We start from the raw sequence: 19,551 nt of genomic DNA, 5'->3' as shown, positions 1-19,551 counted from the left end.
TTCCCTTTAAATATCATATAAATAAAGGTTTTCCTTTATATATATATATATATACCGTTTTTCCCATGTATAATGCGCCCCCATGTATAATACGCACCCTAAAAATGGCTGGAAAAAAGCCTGTACCCATGTATAATACGCACCCAAATTTTGACTCTGTAAACGTAAAATTATTTCAGAAAAAAGATCATCTTTGGGAACAACCGGATGGTATTCTGCCGGTCAGTATCACTGCGCATGCGCTAGTAAACTCGATAGCGAAGAAATGTTTCAGATTTGTGTAGGGTACATTGTGACAGCAAACGAGCAGGTGATCGAGCAGGCATCTGATACGAGAGCATTGTGTTCGTATGGAGCGTGTTTGAAGTGAACAGCAGAGAACAAAGCGCATCCGTAATGGCGGCCTCCGTATCATATCCGGATTTAAAAAAATAATAATAAAAAATGTTTGTACCCATGTATAATGCGCACCCCAGAAAAAACTGCCAGCTGTGGTTTCCAGAATTTTACTGTGATAAATACAGTGGAAATTTTTCAGTATTTAGATTTTATTAATGTTGATTTAACTTTTAATGATTAACATTATCCCACATTTTTTCCATCAAAAGAAAGACATTCACCCGAGAGCCAAGAGCAGTCACCCCGTCGCCCTCCTCTCTCTGCCGCTGGAAGGGCGGTGTGCGGTACATCTCGCGGGGCCCTTGTCCGCGGCGCATCGTGTATTGTTGGTTGCTGCTTTGTGTTGCGGGGTGGTGTCCTATGCTGTATGGAAGGCGGGCCGGTGGAGGGGATCGGGTACGGCGGCTGTACTCCAAAAGAAATCTGAAAATGGACAAGAAAATAATATAAACCAGGATTTGCAGGTATTCTCATTAGATCAGATTATTACAGTTATCTCATTCCTCTCGTTCCTCCTTCTTGGGGCCACGATTCGATTCAAAATCGATTTTTGATTCAAAAAGATTTTTTATTAAAACGATTCGATTTTATTCATAAAGATTTCTTATTGGGTTTCTGATCATGATCTACTCTCATCTGCTTTGGTATACAGAATGACAAGTGGACATAAAAGTGTCCTTTTCACATTTATTACCGTATTTTCCGGCCTATAAGGCGCACCTTCAATGAACGGCCCATTTTAAAACTTTATCCTTATATAAGGCGCACCGGACTATAAGGCGCACCATCATGTCAGATTTTTAATCCAAATCAAATCATTCTCCATTTTATCTTTTTTATTTCAACTTCAGACGGAACAAATTACTTTATAATCATAAAATAATGATCCATAGTCTTTTTGATTCATGATTCATAGTCTTCAGCGGGCCACTTATGATTGATTTCATGACACAATGCTTTGGGCCAGTTTAAATTTAGGAATTTGGTCCATATATAAGGCGCACCGGACTATAAGTTGGTTTTTGAGAAAATTTTAGGTTTTTAGGTGCGCCTTATAGGGCGGAAAATACGGTAAGTTAAATTCTTAGGGAAGTGCCTTTATCAACGACATTGTGTGGTCCTCAATTAGGTAGCTATCTATACAATACGTTTGAACAAAAATAAAGGACTTCTGCATAATACAAAGCCTGGTGTGCCTGTTTTTTAAACAATTTTTTTTTAATTTAAAAAATCGATTAAAAAATCGTTAAACAAAGATCTTATGTGCATCGATTTTTCCCCCACCCTTACTGAATACATATAATACATTTATTAATAATACATAATAAATTAGTTATTGCCCATTACTCACAGGACTTTTGTTGCATGTGCAGGGTCATGGTGAATGTAGTAGTCGTTGGCTCTCTTCAGTCCATACTTTGCATGCCCCTCTCTCATCTACGAGTGTTGTCAGTCTCTCTTTCTCACTCTCATTCTAGGGAATACAGTAAGTTTAAACATAATTATATTATATTTTACCAAGAGCATATCAAGCATTTTATAGTGAGATCTATTTTATAATCAAACGAAACATCCTATTGAAGAAATGCCCCACCACTGTCAGTCTACAGCAGCAGTGTGTAAGGAAAAACTTACCATAAACGTTGTGACTGAATGCATTAACAGGTCCACGTTGAAGGAGGACCATGTTGACAATAACATCACCACTCAATTTCAGGACCTTTGGAGGTGTTTGGCTTGGCCTATTGGAAGGAGATCAATAGTTTGAGGTTTGAGACTGATGTATATCTGATCTAATGTATATATTCCAAATAAGTTGCCAACTTACCAGCTCAGTTCCTTAGCATTCCACTCCACCCCTCCATACAGTTGAATAACTGAACATTTTAGGTGTTTTTTTTAGGGAGGGATAACAGGTCAAAAAGTATTCCATACAGAAATGGTATATATAATGTAATAATTAGGAACCCGAAGATTATCTTACTCATAAATATGTAATAAACATTGTCCAGTCACCAATTCAAGTTTAAAGTATATAAAACGTTAGAACATTGCGATATGATTAGATATGAAGGACATGACAAATGTAACCATTTTTGACCAGTTGAAAAGGGATAAAAAATTATTCACTTTAACATGCCTAATTAGACACGAAGACTTTGGGAAACACCAGATAAATATTGGGATTTGGTTTAAAAAACAACTGGATAAATCTATACAAATTTTTGTTTTTGGCGACTGGATGGGGAGCACTTCTCTCATGTGAATTGCTTAGAAATTCCCTTATTGTTAACCACCCATCCTCTAAATCAGGGGTCACCAAACTACGGCCCGCGGGCCGGATACGGCCCGCAGGACCGTTTAATCCGGCCCGCCAACCCTGAATAAATTGTATTATTAAACTTTTTTTTTTTTTTTGCTCATTTTGCCTGCAATGACTGCGTTTCCCCAGTAGATGGGGAAGCGCTCGCCTGCGCATTTACTACCGGAAGCCGTGTCAGAAAGCTCGGTGCACACTCACAAGTGCGTGTACGGACATGGCGCACTCGCGCTCTATTTGTATCAGTCCCGAATTTAGAGCGTGGGCTGTGACGACAGCATTCTTGTAATTTGCGCGCTGAGCTTTCAGATGCAGTTTTGCGCTAAAGCCACCCACAAACCTTCCCCTGGAATCCTTCCGTTAAAATGTCGCCCAAGTAAAGCAGGGTGAACACAGTGCCGAGCGTTTAAAAGAGTTGCCAATTTGGCTCGACGTACGCGACGTGACGTTCAGCCACATGAACGTCAACATCTACCCGTCACAGATCGAGGTAAACGGACCAACACCTCGGATCTCGCCTAAGAATTGCCACAACAAATTTTACTCCAGACTATGACGCACTATCAAACTTTAACAAAAAAGACAGCGGTGTCTACAAGCCTACTGGAACCTACAAAAGGATTATAAGGAAGGAACACAAGAACTTTAAGAGACTGCTCATATGTGTCAGAGAGGTTCTGCTCTGACAACTGAGCTGAACTTTTATCTGTTAAGATTGTGCATGGCACAACAGAAAGTTAATGTTCCATGGTTTTTTTTCTATGAAGAACCCAGAGAGAGTTATTTAGTTATTATTTATTTCCTGTTTTTTCTGTGAAGAACTCAGAGAGGGTTTAGTTATTATTTATTTCATTAATAGTGTTATTATTTGTTTCCTGACTTTTTTTTCTGTAAAGAACCTGGAAAGGGTTATTAAATAACTGTTATTTGGTTATGTGTGGCTTTCTGGAAAATAAAAAAAAAAAAATTTTTTTAAGCTCCCCTACGATCGTCACACTTTTTCTGTTACAAACTGCCACCGGCCCGCCATCAGAGAAGGGAAAGGTTATGTGGCCCTCACAGGAAAAAGTTTGGGGACCCCTGCTCTAAATGCTCAAGGTCTCTTGTTTGTGGTTGTATGTCATTCCCGCACCTTCCTGTCAGTCTTAGGCTGTCTCTCTCAAATGAAGGTTAAAAGCCCAAAAAATATCTTGATAGAAAATGGCCATAGCTGTTTTTATAGCATCAACATTTACCTAAACTTTATTTACCCCTTTCCTGGCAACCATACCCACTTCTGTATAACAAAAAGCCTCAACAGCATATGACAAGTTTTTTTTAGGTTTTTTCGTACATATTTATTGACAAAACTCCATATAACAGCTTGAGTATTGACTCAATAGATTGAGTCAGGCTGTATTATGTGTAACTCCGCAAACAGTCAGCAGCTGTGTTACAGTGAACTGTAAATTGCATTTAATAATCCACTGGCAGACAAATAATCAACTATGACTCTCTGAAAGAGTGACTCACATAAACGTGATTTACATGGGACTACAATATTTTCAACACTTATTCTACTCAATAAACCTGAACGACCAATTGGCCACAAAAAACATGTTCTTCTTACATTTTGAAATATAGGAAAGTTATTCCACTTCTGTGAAGTTGTAAACAGCATTGGTTTGAAATTGTACAAACTATAGAATTCACAAAACAATTACCTTAAAGACTGTAAACGAAAAAAAGTGCCATCAAAGACATTTCTGGATTAATTAGCACAAATCCACTGATCGCTCTCAGTGAAGCTAAACACGTACCTTTAGAAACCACCAGACATTTTCCAACAAAAAGTTAACACTGGATTTCAATTTACCTTGTGGTACAATTTTAAAAACAAAATAGGTACAGTGTACCATAACATATTGTATACTTGAACATCCAGTATACCTGAACACACATTAACCACTCATACCTTAACCACTTGTCCCTAAAGGGTTAATAGGGTGTGTCTATCTCCACTCATGGTCTGCGAGGTCTGCAATCAGAGTGAGGACTCTAGGATTGACTGAGAGTACTTTCTTTTTTTTATTCCACTCGACCTTGGTGCCTCTCTCAGGATTTATTGAGAAGAAACACCTTCATAAGAAAAAAAACAAAGAAGTAACAATTAATGGGTGAGATCAAAGAAATTATTGCTCTAGCAGAAATAAACTGTACCTTTGGAGAAACTCTAGTGTTGATCGTAGTTCCACTGGGTAGTGTATGTTGAAGCAATAGAAACTCCCAAACAGCAGGCAAACGGCAGAGGTGAAGGAAGTGATGTGGTCGTTGACAACCTTTTGGTCAATGCTCAACATGAATGTGTCAGCAGAAAAGCAACAGGACCCTGAAAATATTAACAACATAAAAAACAAAATGAAAAAATAAAAACATTCAGTTATAAGGACTTAAATGTCAGATATTGACTAAAATACAATGGTGCTTATTACATTAAAACAACAACAACATTTTAATAGCGTACTGAAAACTGAGTTAATTTAAACTATGCTATTGCATTGAATTCTCCTATGGGCTGGTCTTGGTGCCAGGTGAAGTAATAAGATATACAAGTGTAGGTAGGTAGGTAGGTAGATAGGTAGATAGGTAGGTAGGTAGGTAGGTAGGTAGGTAGGTAGGTAGGTAGGTAGGTAGGTAGGTAGGTAGGTAGGTAGGTAGGTAGGTAGATAGGTAGGTAGGTAGATAGATAGATAGATAGATAGATAGATAGATAGATAGATAGATAGATAGATAGATAGATAGATAGATAGATAGATAGATAGATAGATAGATAGATAGATAGATAGATAGATAGATAGATAGATAGATAGATAGATAGATAGATAGATAGATAGATAGATAGATAGATAGATAGATAGATAGATAGAATAGTATAATTTGATGTCAGTATACATATAGATTTAGCTGCGGGGTTTGGTTAGACATTTAATTTTTGTTTACTTACCACACACAATTATGCAGGGTGTTGCCGGCAACTTCTCTATCTGAACCTCTTGGGCCAGGCATGTCTCCTCAACGTATTGGAGCAGGTTCTCCTCCTTCTCACCAAAATGAGCCAGTAAAAGAAGTACCATCTTTACAAGGTCTTGTGAGCAACCATCCAAATGGCCCAGCTCAGTCTGAAACTTGAGAAGAGCATCCAGGACTTGTTTGCGTTTTTGTGCATCAACATTCTTGAAGAAGTTTAAGAGGCGTCTTCCTTTTTTCTCCACATTGCCAAGGAAAGTATCCATTAGACTCAGACCAGTAAGTTCTTGGAAGTGTGCTACCATACCAGCTTCCTTGAACAAAAAGGGCCACTCTTGGCTGAGTTTCTGAATGCTTGTCCCCTTGTTGATGTCTTTACGCTGTGTGTAATAGGTGGACTGTATTAACTTTTTCACATTGTCTGCATTGAAGTCAATCTCTTCAAACATCTCCTTCATCTTGTTTTTTTTTTCTTGCTGACTCTCCATAGTCTCAGAGAGTGGCAAATATTTCGGCTCCCAGTTTATACAGCCATATGTGTCTTGAACTCTGGCTTTTTGTTCAGCTGGAATTTCTTCAGTATCAGACTCATCTGGTGCAACCTTGCGTTTTCTTATTTTTGGTGTGTTGGGTCGTTTCACATTTTCAACTCGTGCTTGGAGTTGCTTTACCAGTGAATGATATCCAGGTCCAATGACATCACCCTCTATGACATCTTGGAGGGCTTCTGGATACTTGGCCACCATTCTTTTGCCTATCTCTGTAGTGTTGTGTTTGGTTGGATTATTACACATCTTCATGATCTCAGAAACCACTATCCTTACCATCTCTCGCCGCAGCCGCGGACTAGGTCTCACCTTCCTTTCTAAACTCTGCACTAACTCTTCAGGGAGCTTCTGCCATGGTATCTGGAATGTCTCTACCCAGTTTGCCACAAAAGTGGAACAGTTACCTGAGGGGGATGAGGTGATTGAGGAGGATGATGGTGAGGGAGAGACTGAAGGTGGAGAGGAACAGACGGACAGTGGAGAGGAAAATGCTGCAGTTGTAGTGCTTGAGTCTGTAACAGAAGAACAGGAGAAACATTAAACCTTGAAGGATGTCGTGCTTCTCTGTTGAATATTTTATGTATTGTTAATATGGCTGCAACTAACATTTTTCATTGTCAATTAATCTATTCGTTGTTTGGTCCATAAAATGTTACAAAATAGTAAACAATGTTGATCACTGTTCAAGGCCTCAAGTGTCTTGTTTGTCCATAATATTAGAAAATGTTGTAAAATATGAGTTTTCATATTAAGTTTTTCCCTTTTTAAAAAATTTGACTCAAAACAATGATTAAAATAATTGTTACTTAATTTAATAATTAACTGATTACTTGTTAACTGTTAAATAACTGGATAATGTGTGCTATGCTGTTATGGCAATGTAGAAATTTTGTGAAATTATGTTAAATTTAAAAAACACTTACTGTTCTGGGCCCAAGCAGCAACAAGTCTTCTGGCTTGGACTGGCTTCAACACTGGCAGCAAGTCTCCTTCTGTAATGTACTGCAGATCATCTATGGTCTCAGCACCAAATCCCTTCAATGTATCTTCCACTGAACTAAGAACTGCTTGAGGAAGGTCTGGAAGCACTGCAGCAATTGCACTACTTATCGTCTGTATCTCTGATTCAGCCATATCTATCAGATACACAAACACAAAGAAGTTGGCCTTTAGTCTACTGACATCAAAGCATCTACTCTGACAATACACTGTGCTTCAGTGGCACTATCTGGTATCATTTTTGATGTAAGATGATAATGGCCACATGTCAATCAGTTCATTAATGTGTAGGCACTGCAATCTTCCACTGTCATTTTTCACTGAGTACATGTGGTAGTGTGGCAGGAATTCTGCTGAATACACTCTCATCAGCAAATGAAGTGCAGAATCATCTTTAACTACAAGGAGGAGGAGTTCACCAAACTCCATTGAGTCATCATTCCTAGTGACAACGAATTGCCCCTTTTTGTATATTATCCCATTATACTGCAAATCTACAGGAATCTTTGTATTAATTTCAGTGAAGCCAAATTGTAAGACTGCATCTTTAACTTGTTCACTGTATAGCTCAGAGTAGAAAGGTACGCCTTCTTTCATAAGCAAGGCTTGAGGACTCACTGACCCAGCTGAAAGATAGGCCTGAAACATCTGATGTCTTTCTGAAAGAGTGAGACACAGGTTTTTAAAGTTTTTCAAATGCCTTGCACATCTTTTAAAGTAACTATGCTTACTTTCAAAGCGCATAGTCCATAGTCTCATCAGTGGGCCAAATTTTAAAATCAGTCCTGGGTAGTGGCGCAAATAATGATGCTTTGGTCTCAAGTTGGTATCTGGAAACAGTGCTTTCCTGGAATCCAAATATTCCTGAATTAGAGCATCCAGGTAAAGAACCTGTGGCTCAGAAATCTTTTGAGCGCAAATCAAGTCAACTATGTCCTTTAGTTGCAGAGTTAATTGCCACACATCATCTTGTGCGTCTTCCACTCTGTCTCCAATGATTAAAGGTAACAGTCGTAAAAAGTTCCAGTTTTGTACAGCATGACCAGAAAGTCGCAGTGTTTTAGGACTGACCTCACATGGCTTGGAGGAAGCATCTACAGCTCCATATTTGAACTGATTAATGCGTCTGTTCAAAATAGTGTATGTGAACCATCTCTTTTTTTTAACAAAGTACCTCAGGTAAAGTGCTAAATCATAAGATAGGACACCCTCAAAGATGTCGTGACCAAGACAGGGGGGGCAAACCAGGCAGACAAACATCAAAGTGTTTTAAGGTATTAAATTCTGACCTGAACTTTATTCCATGAACATCCGCCACGCCTTCAGCTTGTAACTGATCCACTGCTGACTTGTAGCTTTCAGGGGTTCTTTCTGGTCCGCAAGAAATTGGGTCATCCCCCTGAAATTGAATTCGAGAAATGAGGCAGTATCTGCAGAAATATTTTGAAGAACTGAAATTTTCAGTAAAGCCACCAATGCAATGCGAGCCCAAGTTGTCTCCAGCAATGCAGTAGAGAGTCCCTTTAACAACATTTTCATCTGCCATTGCAATCCCATTCTCCTCCAGTAGTTTCAAGTCAGCCAGTAGCTCTGAAAAAACCTTGCCATGGCCAAATTCTTTAAAGTCCTTTTCTCTACACAGCAAAACCAGCTGCATGTGATCAACATTTGATCGAAAATGTGGGGGCAAATTTAATAGTGAGAAGTACACAGCCAAAATTTTGTGCTTCTTTTTTGCAGAACCCAAAGGGTTAACGACCTCAAATGCATCCTGGTATAGTATCAGCTTAAGGCAGTGCTTCTCAAATAGTGGGGCGCGGTGCTATTCCTGGGGGGGCGCGTGTGACCCTGGGGAACAGGCTTTTTTTTTGGCAGTACTAGAATAAAGTGTAATTGCGTGTTTACTACAGCAGGGGGCAGTGGCGCTCTCATTGTTACTTCTGTCACGTTTGCGACAGTGCAACATTTTACGACTTACAAGACAAGTTAGGATAGTCACGGTGGGGAGGGGGGGCGCGAATAGTTTTCTTCTTGCTAGGGGGGGGGCGTAACAGAAAATAATTGAGAAGCACTGGCTTAAGGCAAGATGCATTTTCTTGAAAAAAGGTATTTGATTTAAACACCTTACCATCATGGCAGTCACAGAGAACATCTGGTTTTGAAACAGAATTATCGTAAGGAGCTGCTGACATGAGCACTGATTGTAACATATTCTTCAGTGTGTTTAACACAGGAATGTAGTACGCAAATCTTTCTGTTCTGTTCTCATCTCTCCCTAGAAACACCTTTTTGGGCTCAACATATTTAAACATTTCTTTGAAACACTGTGCTCTAGAGTATGCTGTCCTCATTGGCCCTGTGTGACACGCTGAAAACAAATCACATTCCTTTACTGTATCACAGATTTTTACAATCTCTTCATCTGATACTGACAAATCTTTCAGAAGCAAGTTTAATCTGTTCAGTGTATATGTGTGTCCCATCTCATGTATGTTTTGAATCTCTTCAACGATGGTCTGAATAGTAGATGCTGGAATAAGAAGCTGGCCCATAAGTTTTATGTAAAATAAACACACATTTCTGAGGTACAAGTCACTGAAATTAGACGAGTCCCCAAAAGTGTTTTCAGCAGCCTCTGATACACTGGCAGTTTCGTGCACGGTAGGGATGTTTTGCTCATTTGTAGAAGGACTTTCTGAGTTTGTATCTCTGAATTGGCCACAAATCACATGTGCTGAACAATGTCGGTGTTTTCTGGACATATGAGAAGTAAATGAAGACTTCACAGTAAAAAGTGAGGTTTTGCATCCTCTCACTGGGCAGTTTATGGGGTGTCCCTTTGCTATGTGCTCCTTAAGGTGAGCAAGCAACTCCCTGACTCCGTCACACTGGCGCTCACAAAGTGCAACCGTGCACTTCAATGTAGCTTTAGCCATAGCATGATCCGGAGCAGTCAACGAGACTGCACTATGGTGGCGATAGAAGTGCGATTTTAATGCTGCATATCTAGAAAATACCTGCTTACAGTCAATTTCCACACACTTGAAAATACAACGGGGCTCATTGCGATGCAGTTTACAATGCAAAACATATGCTTTAAGAGACTGAACAGATTCTCCACAAACACAACAAGAATACATCTTACACGTCAAACAGGGAAATATCAACCATAAAACCTAACCTAAAAACCATATAAAACATCAACCTTACCGTAGTAAGATGCTGAAAATGAGCAAAATCCAAAATGAGAGTAGAGAAAGTTTCGACGTTGTGGTGCTGCTGCCGTAACCGTTCGTTGCTTCGTCCACTGGTAGCGGAGCCAAGTGCAAGGCGCTGATTGGACGCCTCGTCAAGATTCAAACAATCAGTTTGAATTCTGGCGCCCTTTCTTTCTTTTTAAAAATAAACAAAAACTCTGTAGGCCTATTTTATTTTGCTAAGTCCTTTTCACCTTTGGTGGTTATTGAACAGGTTTACTGCAAAATAATAAAAAAAAGGGAAAAAAAGAAAATCAAGTGCAAGTTTTTTCGATCTTTTTTTTTTAAACGACTTTTCACAATAATGGACCATCTATAAATGCAAACTTCAAGCCTACAACCTGTTTATTTCATATCGAATATCATATATATATATATATAAACAGATTAATTGGTGATTATGAAAATTATTCAAGATATTTGTAACTCTAAATACATTTAAAAGTGTAAAGGCTCAAATTATTCTAACTTTCTGTCTCTCTCTCTCAATTTGTTTTTCTCAGCAAATTTTAAAGATGCTGCAAATAACTGCACAAGACAGTTGTGGCTACATACACGCACAAGCATGTGCTGTCGCCCTCTCCGTGTCCACACTGCCACACTGGTAGGATAGAGTCTGCCGGAGCTTTGACACGACAGATCGTAGAACTTTCCGTGTGGTACCTGTGTTCTAATGTTAGCTAATATAGTAGCTCAAAGAGGCTTGAATAGTCAATTTTGGATAGGAACCCTCCTAACTAATTGAAATTACCGCAATTCCTTGCAGCAGCAACAAAATAATTACGCACCGTTCGGTCATTCACAACCAGACATAAGAAAGAAAATAATGTATTTAAACAGTCTGATGTAGACTGCAGCAGAGAGAGTACGCGATTATCAACATATAGCCTACGTGTTGATGTGATGTAAAAACTTTTATCATGAAGTGCGTTCTGTTGTTGACTGCCAAGCTAGAGTAAAAACTGTTTTTCTGACATCCAGCGTCCTGCAGATCATCATGAAGTTAGCGTTGAAGATTATTAATATATTTTTGCCAAAAACAGTAGAAGAAATGGACGGAGCCATCACGTAGAAATCAATGGAGGCAATTGAAGCCAATTTGAACCACTTCCCGTTAGTCAACTAACCCTTCTGCACAGGTTCAGGTGCATTGTTGCCAACTCCTCAGTTAGGAAAGTCGCTATTGGCTGCCCTGAAAGTCGCCAGATGACGTCACCTAATTTGTAGTTCGTAGTTTGTGCGGATGCGCTAATTCGTTTGTAGTTTTGAGGCTTTACCCACAAACTATGACGTCATTTTCAAATTGCAAACAGCCGGCCGCCGCTGTTTAAAATAAAGAGGTAAAGGACAGCTGTGCTTGCAGGCAACACTGTCTGCGGCTGCACCAGCGGCTCATGAAGTGAGGAAACACCAAAATGAACTCCCTGAAAAGTCGCTAGGTTTGTTGCTTGTCGCTTCTTGGAAAAAAGTCGCTAGAGGGGTCAGAAAAGTCGGCAAGTTGGCAACACTGCTCAGGGGACATAGATGTGATGAAGGAACGTAGTCTGACCGAGCATGTGACCGAGTCTGAGCCAATGGTTTGACCGAGTCTGACTCACGTAAGTCCTGTGCGTATGCTCATTACATAAATTAAGTCACGTTAGCATTGATTTCAGAAAAACGTTTATTAGTCAGCCGAAATGAATGGAATTCAATGGAAGGCTAGGTGGAGCTGGTCCAGTAGTTGGCCTCAGATCCCCCCATGCTGGCTTGAACCTCCGAAAGTTCGCATGCCCCCTTGATTTTAGCCATGACTTACTTACGCGGTCACATGGGTTTTATCCAAACGAACTAGGCTGGCCGGCCGATCCGGATTGTCGCCACAGGGGTCCGAAGACTCTTTGCGGTCAGACGAGGTTTTATCAACCGGGCCCAAGCCCAGAATCTAGGTGACGCAAGTGAAAAGCGCTCAAGTACAGTTTAGCTGGTGGCGCTAATGCTAATATCAGTGACCACTATGTACTTACGTTCCTGGTCATGTTTAGTTTGCTAACTTTACCCGCCCACAGCATGGATCATGCACTTTCGGTCAACCTGTTGATTCTTTCAGCAACAATTGATTTCTTTGCAATTAACGGAGAGTCAAGGTTTACAGGAGAGTAGGTCATGCCAGAAAGAGACGTGTGCGGTACTGTGTTTTATTATAAACACTTTGTAGTTTTACCACAGATCAAGTCTATAACATTCACTGTCGCATCATGACGTAGTCTAGTGCATGCAGTCGGATTCTCTGAACGCTGTGGTCGTCTTCTCCCCACTTCCTATGATTCCCCTTTAACATCTTTCCTTGACCTTGTGATGTTTTCCATCAAAATGGAGGAAGAGGTTAGGAAAGACTAAAAAGCATTGTTTGACTAATCTACCACATCCTATCATCTGGTGGCATGTCTCGAGCATCTGAATCTTATGCAGGCTTAAAGGTACGGCGGAGGCTGATTTACTTCCGGGTGGATCATCAAGACGATTGGTCCTCAATTGTCAATCATTCTGGAGAATTTTACTAATACTGTCGTACGTGCTCTTTCCAGTTTTCGCTTTCTGTGCATGCATACTTTCAAAAAGTATCTTTGAAGTGTCTGAGAAGAAGAGAAAGGCCTCAGAAAGGCGTTGTTTACTTGTGTGTCTATCGTGTAATATGTCTTGTCACCGTGGGATAGGGAAAACGTAATTTCGATGTCTTTGTGTGTCTCGGCATGTGAAGATGTTGACAATAAAGCAGACTCTGACTTTGAAAAAGAGAGAAACAAGACCAGAGTTGCGCATGCCCATTTTTTATAAAAGTGCACCGTAAAAAATGGCTGTGAAATCTACAGTTAATTACTATATATATATATATATATATATATATATATATATATATATATATATGATATATATATGATATATATATATATATATCATATGATATATATATATCATAATGAAATCAATAATTATCATATAAATATCATATAAAAATGATGACTTTAATAATCATTATGTCATAATGACTTACCATGGCATTATTTTTATTCCATTTTTTCCGTTTTCTTTTTCACTGGCGGGTATGGGGTGACATGGGCTGACATGAATTCATCCAATGAGGATCGAGTGTGTTCAACGGTCCTGCTTTGAATGGCCAATCACGTCAAAGTGAACGGGACAAATCGCAATCACAGCGCTTGCATCTCTGGCTCCGACAACAACTTTTCTCATAAGACCTTGTCTTGTATTGTGTGTTTTTTTGTTGTCTTTCTATGTGTTTGCGTCGTCTGTGTTCATTTGTTTCACTTTGGCTGCGAAAACGGCACCGAGAGAGCGCTGTTTTTCGATCGCGAGAGAGAGGGCAGACAGAGCTAGCTACTGGTAACGTTAACTGTTAGCTAGCTTGTGATAGCAGTAACTTTAACTGACCAGATTCTCTTTTTTTTAAACTTACTGAAGCCACAAAATGGTATATGACACATGTAGTACTTGCTGCGACAGTACGATGGTCGTTACTGTGTCGTTATTTTATATTTTTATGCTGCGCAAGAGAAGAGTATTTTCCCGCCTTTCTGTTTTTCAACACCTTCTCCGCCTCCGTATGCGTTTTCCTTCCGGAGGCAGCACCACCAAGCACACGTCGCGACGTCCAGAAACTCGGTAAGTAGGACTACTATCACTATAAGTAATAAAATCAAATAGTAATACACAAGTAGTAATCAGTTTGCTTGCCATCAGTTACTATATATGCTCCTTTTATCTGTTTTATGTACAGCTTGTAAGATATGTATGCTCCCTGCCCTGTTTTTACAGTCATTCATGTGAACCAGATCATTTATAAAATGGACTGCTGTGAAATATGATTTTTGTTATGTCTGACTTTAAGGAGAGACAATCCTGACTGCAAAAAAATGGATGCTGTCGATCGAGGGGAGGGTCATAATCCCACCTGCTGCTCACGTGGCTGACTTCACCACTGCCTTGGCTGGCCACTCTCTTCGCCTGTTACTATGTTTTCAACCTAGAGTATCAGGGGGAAACCTGCACAACTTTGGAGTTTATTCAGAGGTATTAACCGATAAAATTATATACCTAACTTTATTCCCACTGGCATTTCTATATCTCTCTGATAATTGCAATTGTCTCAACCTCTAACTCATTTCATATGTTTTTGGTTAGGATTAATCCTGACTCCACCAAGTGCAGTGCCAAGGAGCAGATGAGCCGGAAGACTGGGAGAGTGGTGAGGAGGAAGACTTGATACATGAACCCCCATGTGATCTCCTTCATCATGGAGTTCATGAAGGCTTCACTTCATGGAGGCTAACTGACTAGATACAGGTGAGGTTCAGATAACGGTCACAACTAATTTGCATATCAGCTGTTTCAATGCAGAGATTTATTTTCTCTCCGATTTAACTTGCGACATATTCAAATCGATTTTTAATTCCCATGGGCTCACCACCTGTGGGAGGGGCCAAAGGGGTCGGGTGCATTGCAAGCTGGGCGGCGGCCAAAGGCAGGGACCTTGGCGGTCTGATCCCCGGCTGCAGAAGCTGGCTCTTGGGACATGGAATGTCACCTCTCTGGCTGGAAAGGAACCCGAGCTGGTGTGCGAGGCAGAAAAGTTCCGACTAGATATAGTCGGACTTGCCTCCACGCACAGTTTGGGTTCCGGTACAAGCCCTCTCGAGAGGGGCTGGACTCTCTTCCACTCTGGAGTTGCCCACGGTGAGAGGCGTCGAGCAGGTGTGGGTATACTTATTGCCCCCCGGCTGGGCGCCTGCACATTGGGGTTCACCCCGGTGAACGAGAGGGTAGCCTCCCTCCGCCTTCGGGTGGGGGGACGGGTCCTGACTGTTGTTTGTGTCTATGCACCAAACGGCAGTTCAGAGTACCCACCCTTTTTGGAGTCCCTGGAGGAGGTGCTGGAGAGCGCTCCTTCTGGGGACTCCATCGTTCTACTGGGTGACTTCAAAGCTCACGTGGGCAATGACAGTGAGACCTGGAAGGGCGTGATTGGGAGGAACGGCCCCCCCGATCTGAACCCGAGCGGTGTTCTATTATTGGACTTCTGTGCTCGACACGGATTTTCTATAATGAACACCATGTTTAAAACTAAGGGTGTCCATGTGTGCACTTGGCACCAGGACACCCTAGGCCGCAGTTCGATAATCGACTTTGTAGTCGTGTCATCGGATTTGCGGCCGCATGTTTTGGACACTCGGGCGAAGAGAGGGGCGGAGCTGTCAACTGATCACCACCTGGTGGTGGGTTGGCTCCGATGGTGGGGGAAGATGCCGGTCCGACCTGGCAGACCCAAACGTTCTGTGAGGGTCTGCTGGGAACGTCTGGCGGAATCCCCTGTCAGGAAGAGCTTCAATTCCCACCTCCGGCAGAACTTTTCCCACGTCCCGGGGGAGGCGGGGGACATTGAGTCCGAGTGGACCTTGTTCCGCGCCTCCATTGTTGAGGCGGCCGAGCGGAGCTGTGGCCGTAAGGTCATTGGTGCCTGTCGTGGCGGCAATCCCCGAACTCGCTGGTGGACACCGGCGGTAAGGGATGCCGTCAAGCTGAAGAAGGAGTCCTATCGGGCCGTTTTGGCCTGTGGGACTCCCGAGGCAGCTGACAGGTACCGGATGGCCAAGCGGAACGCGGCTTCGGCGGTTGCTGAGGCAAAAACCCGGGCGTGGGAGGAGTTTGGCGAGGCCATGGAAAATGACTTCCGGACGGCTTCGAGGAAATTCTGGTCCACCATCCGGCGTCTCAGGAGGGGGAAGCAGTGCAACGTCAACACTGTTTACAGTGGAGATGGCGTGCTGCTGACCTCGACTCGGGACGTCGTGTGTCGGTGGGGAGAATACTTCGAAGACCTCCTCAATTCCACCGACACGCCTTCCATTGTGGAGGCAGGGCCTGGGGACTCAGAGGCGGACTCTCCAATCTCTGGGGTTGAAGTCACTGAGGTAGTTAAAAAACTCCTCGGTGGCAAGGCCCAGGGGGTGGATGAGATCCGCCCGGATTTCTTAAGGGCTCTGGATGCTGTGGGGCTGTCATGGCTGACACGTCTCTACAGCATCGCGTGAACATCGGGGACAGTGCCTCTGGATTGGCAGACTGGGGTGGTGGTTCCCCTCTTTAAGAAGGGGGACCGGAGGGTGTGTTCCATTTACAGGGGAATTACACTCCTCAGCCTCCCTGGTAAGGTCTATTCAGGGGTGCTGGAGAGGAGGGTCCGTCGGGAGGTCGAACCTCGGATTCAGGAGGAACAGTGTGGCTTTCGTCCTGGCCGTGGAACAGTGGACCAGCTCTTCACCCTCAGCAGGATCCTCGAGGGTGCATGGGAGTTCGCCCAACCAGTCCACATGTGTTTTGTGGACTTGGAGAAGGCGTTCGACCGTGTCCCTAGGGAGGTCCTGTGGGGGGTGCTTCGGGAGTACGGGGTACCGAGCCAACTGATAAGGGCGGTTCGGTCCGTGTATCACCGATGCCAGAGTTTGGTCCGCATTTCCGGCAGTAAGTCGGATTCGTTCCCAGTGAGGGTTGGACTCCGCCAAGGCTGCCCTTTGTCACCGATTCTGTTTATAATTTTTATGGACAGAATTTCTAGGCGCAGCCGAGGCGTTGAGGGTGTCCGGTTTGGGGACCTCAGCATCGCGTATCTGCTTTTTGCAGACGACGTGGTGCTGTTGGCTTCTTCAGGCTGTGAGCTCCATCTCTCACTGGAGCGGTTTGCAGCCGAGTGCGAAGCGGTTGGGATGAGGGTCAGCACCTCCAAATCCGAGTCCATGGTCCTCGATCGGAAAAGGGTGGAATGCCCTCTCCGGATCGGGGATGAGATCCTGCCCCAAGTGGAGGAGTTTAAGTATCTTGGGGTCTTGTTCACGAGTGAGGGGAGGATGGAGCGCGAGATCGACAGGCGGATCGGTGCAGCGTCGGCAGTAATGCGGACTCTGTACCGGTCCGTCGTGGTAAAGAGAGAGCTGAGCCAAAAGGCAAAGCTCTCAATTTACCGGTTGATTTACGCTCCTACCCTCACCTATGGTCATGAGCTATGGGTCGTGACCGAAAGAACGAGATCCCGGATACGAGCGGCCGAAATGAGTTTTCTCCGCAGGATGTCCGGGCTCTCCCTTATAGAGATAGGGTGAGAAGTTCGGTCATCCGGGAGAGACTCGGAGTAGAGTCGCTACTCCTCCACGTTGATAGGAGCCAGATGAGGTGGCTCGGGCATCTCATCAGGATGCCTCCTGGACGCCTCCCTGGGGAGGTGTTCCGGGCATGTCCCACCGGTAGGAGACCCCGGGGACGACCCAGGACGCGCTGGAGAGATTATGTCTCTCAGCTGGCCTGGGAACGCCTTGGGATCCCCCGGGATGAGTTAGAGGAAGTGGCTGGGGAGAGGGAAGTCTGGGAGTCCCTCCTGAAGCTGCTGCCCCCGCGACCCGACCCCGGATAAGCGGAAGAAGATGGATGGATGGATGGATGGATGGATGGATGGATGGATGGATGGATTTTTAATCATCTCATGAGTAATCGTTACATCCCTACTAATAATATAACTCCAACCTTGCTAATTGCATGAGTGTTCCTGCAGCCAGTGACACACTTCCTATCAGGAACAAGTATCTTGACATGACAACGACATCACCATCATAATTCTTAATGTATTTTCTTCTTTAATTTCAGGGCTCCTGTTTTGTCCAAGCCCAAGGAAGTTTTGTCTAAAAGGTTTGGTAATGTGCTTTATGTTCCTGTTCACAAAAAAATAAATAACCCTGTTAACAAATTTCTTGTTGTCTGTAGTTAATTGAAATATTTTAGAATATGGGTCATTCTATTAATGATTAATATTAAATCACTGATTCAGCATTTAAATTGTACAGTGAGAAACTCAATTTACAATGATTACCTGGTACCTACTCTTACTGCATTGCCATATACAATACAGTTCATTTGTTTGTACAGTAAATAAACCAGTTATGTAAAGGCAACTGAAAGCGCGGTATTTCATTGATATTTATTCTGCAGTTAAGCAACTAATACTGTAAATGCAACTAAAATCACAGTTTTTAATTTTTTTAGTATAGTTAAAACATCTAACTAAATAAAACTGAAATCACAGTATTTAAATGTTATTTTGTATACAGTTAAACAACTAATACTGTAAACGCAACTGGAATCACAGTATTTAATTGTTATTTAGCATACAGTTAAAACATCTAATACTATAATTACAACTGAAATCACAGTATTTAATACCGTTAATGGAGAGGGCGATTCTTTCCTGAATTTCAAGAAAATCTTCCGCCTTACCTTTCATGTTAGGCATAATTAATAGATTGGTGTCAGTTCAGATGGCCCCAGGCATTATTCACCCCGCCTTAGGTCACCTCCGCTGGGTGAAAAGAGCAAGAATTCCAAATCTGAGAGAAATTAAAAAACGGATATTTCTGATGCATGTCCTGAGTTTTGTTGATATACAGCATAAGTCGAATCTTAGCTCAATATACATCATGAATAGACAAATAATTTGTATTTTCAAAGCTTTTAATCAATCAGACCTTATGGGTCAGTGAACCCAATTTCATAGAATAGTGCAAACATTGTGTTGGGAAAAAAAGGTGTTCAAAATAAACATCTTCTATAACACCACACCGCTTCTGATTTGTGAAACCTTGACTCTATTTGTGAAAATGTAAATCTGAGTTGGCTTCTCCATCGCAAGAGCAATTCCACATGGTTTTTGGTATCCAGACCACATTAGTCAAGATCCTGATCAAAAACTACAATACTTAAACTCAATTCAAATCTCAATTTAAATATTCTAGACTGCATGAAGATTAATTAAAACACAGTTTCTGAAAAATAATTTTATGACATTTTTGCAAATTAGGTTCACTTATGACATCTTTGGGATCCAGACCACATTTCACGAGAGAAAAAGAGAGAAAAATAAATAGATAAATAAATGCAAGAATTACAGTGATGGCTCATAAATGTAATACGGAATATTATT

The 19,551-nt window shown here is 42.1% G+C and overlaps 1 protein-coding gene and 1 long non-coding RNA gene across 4 annotated transcripts; one reads left to right on the top strand and one right to left on the bottom strand.

The window, feature by feature from the left end:
* Nucleotides 1-390: 390 nt before the first annotated feature.
* LOC133148301 (uncharacterized) lies at nucleotides 391-10,880 on the bottom strand. 2 transcript variants are annotated; one of them, XR_009712505.1, is made up of 9 exons: nucleotides 10,483-10,880; nucleotides 8,562-8,671; nucleotides 7,197-7,409; nucleotides 6,678-6,785; nucleotides 5,703-5,883; nucleotides 4,919-5,087; nucleotides 2,035-4,837; nucleotides 1,751-1,873; nucleotides 391-822 (listed from the first exon to the last, which is right to left on the bottom strand). XR_009712505.1 is itself a non-coding variant. In XM_061271395.1 (6 exons), exons 3-6 carry the CDS (start codon nucleotides 7,405-7,407, stop codon nucleotides 4,711-4,713), a joined length of 1,590 nt encoding a protein of 529 aa, XP_061127379.1. In that variant the 5' UTR covers nucleotides 7,408-7,409; nucleotides 8,562-8,671; nucleotides 10,483-10,826; the 3' UTR covers nucleotides 2,771-4,710. The 2 variants fall into 2 exon arrangements, 1 of the variants encoding a protein (XP_061127379.1); XM_061271395.1 differs by lacking the exons at nucleotides 391-822; nucleotides 1,751-1,873 and having other exon boundaries at nucleotides 2,771-4,837; nucleotides 5,703-6,785; nucleotides 10,483-10,826.
* Nucleotides 10,881-13,504: 2,624 nt separating this feature from the next.
* Nucleotides 13,505-18,322, top strand: LOC133148302 (uncharacterized). Of its 2 annotated transcripts, XR_009712507.1 has the most exons (4): nucleotides 13,505-14,192; nucleotides 14,419-14,600; nucleotides 14,712-14,873; nucleotides 18,222-18,322. It is a non-coding gene; the product is annotated as an uncharacterized LOC133148302 (long non-coding RNA). The 2 variants fall into 2 exon arrangements; XR_009712506.1 differs by having other exon boundaries at nucleotides 13,507-14,600.
* The last annotated feature ends 1,229 nt before the right edge of the window (nucleotides 18,323-19,551 follow it).

The sequence above is a fragment of the Syngnathus typhle genome, unplaced genomic scaffold, assembly GCF_033458585.1.
Source record: "Syngnathus typhle isolate RoL2023-S1 ecotype Sweden unplaced genomic scaffold, RoL_Styp_1.0 HiC_scaffold_45, whole genome shotgun sequence".
Classification (NCBI taxonomy): Eukaryota; Metazoa; Chordata; class Actinopteri; order Syngnathiformes; family Syngnathidae; genus Syngnathus; species Syngnathus typhle.
Note: the sequence above shows the minus strand (reverse complement) of the source record. Positions and strands in the feature narration are given on the sequence as shown.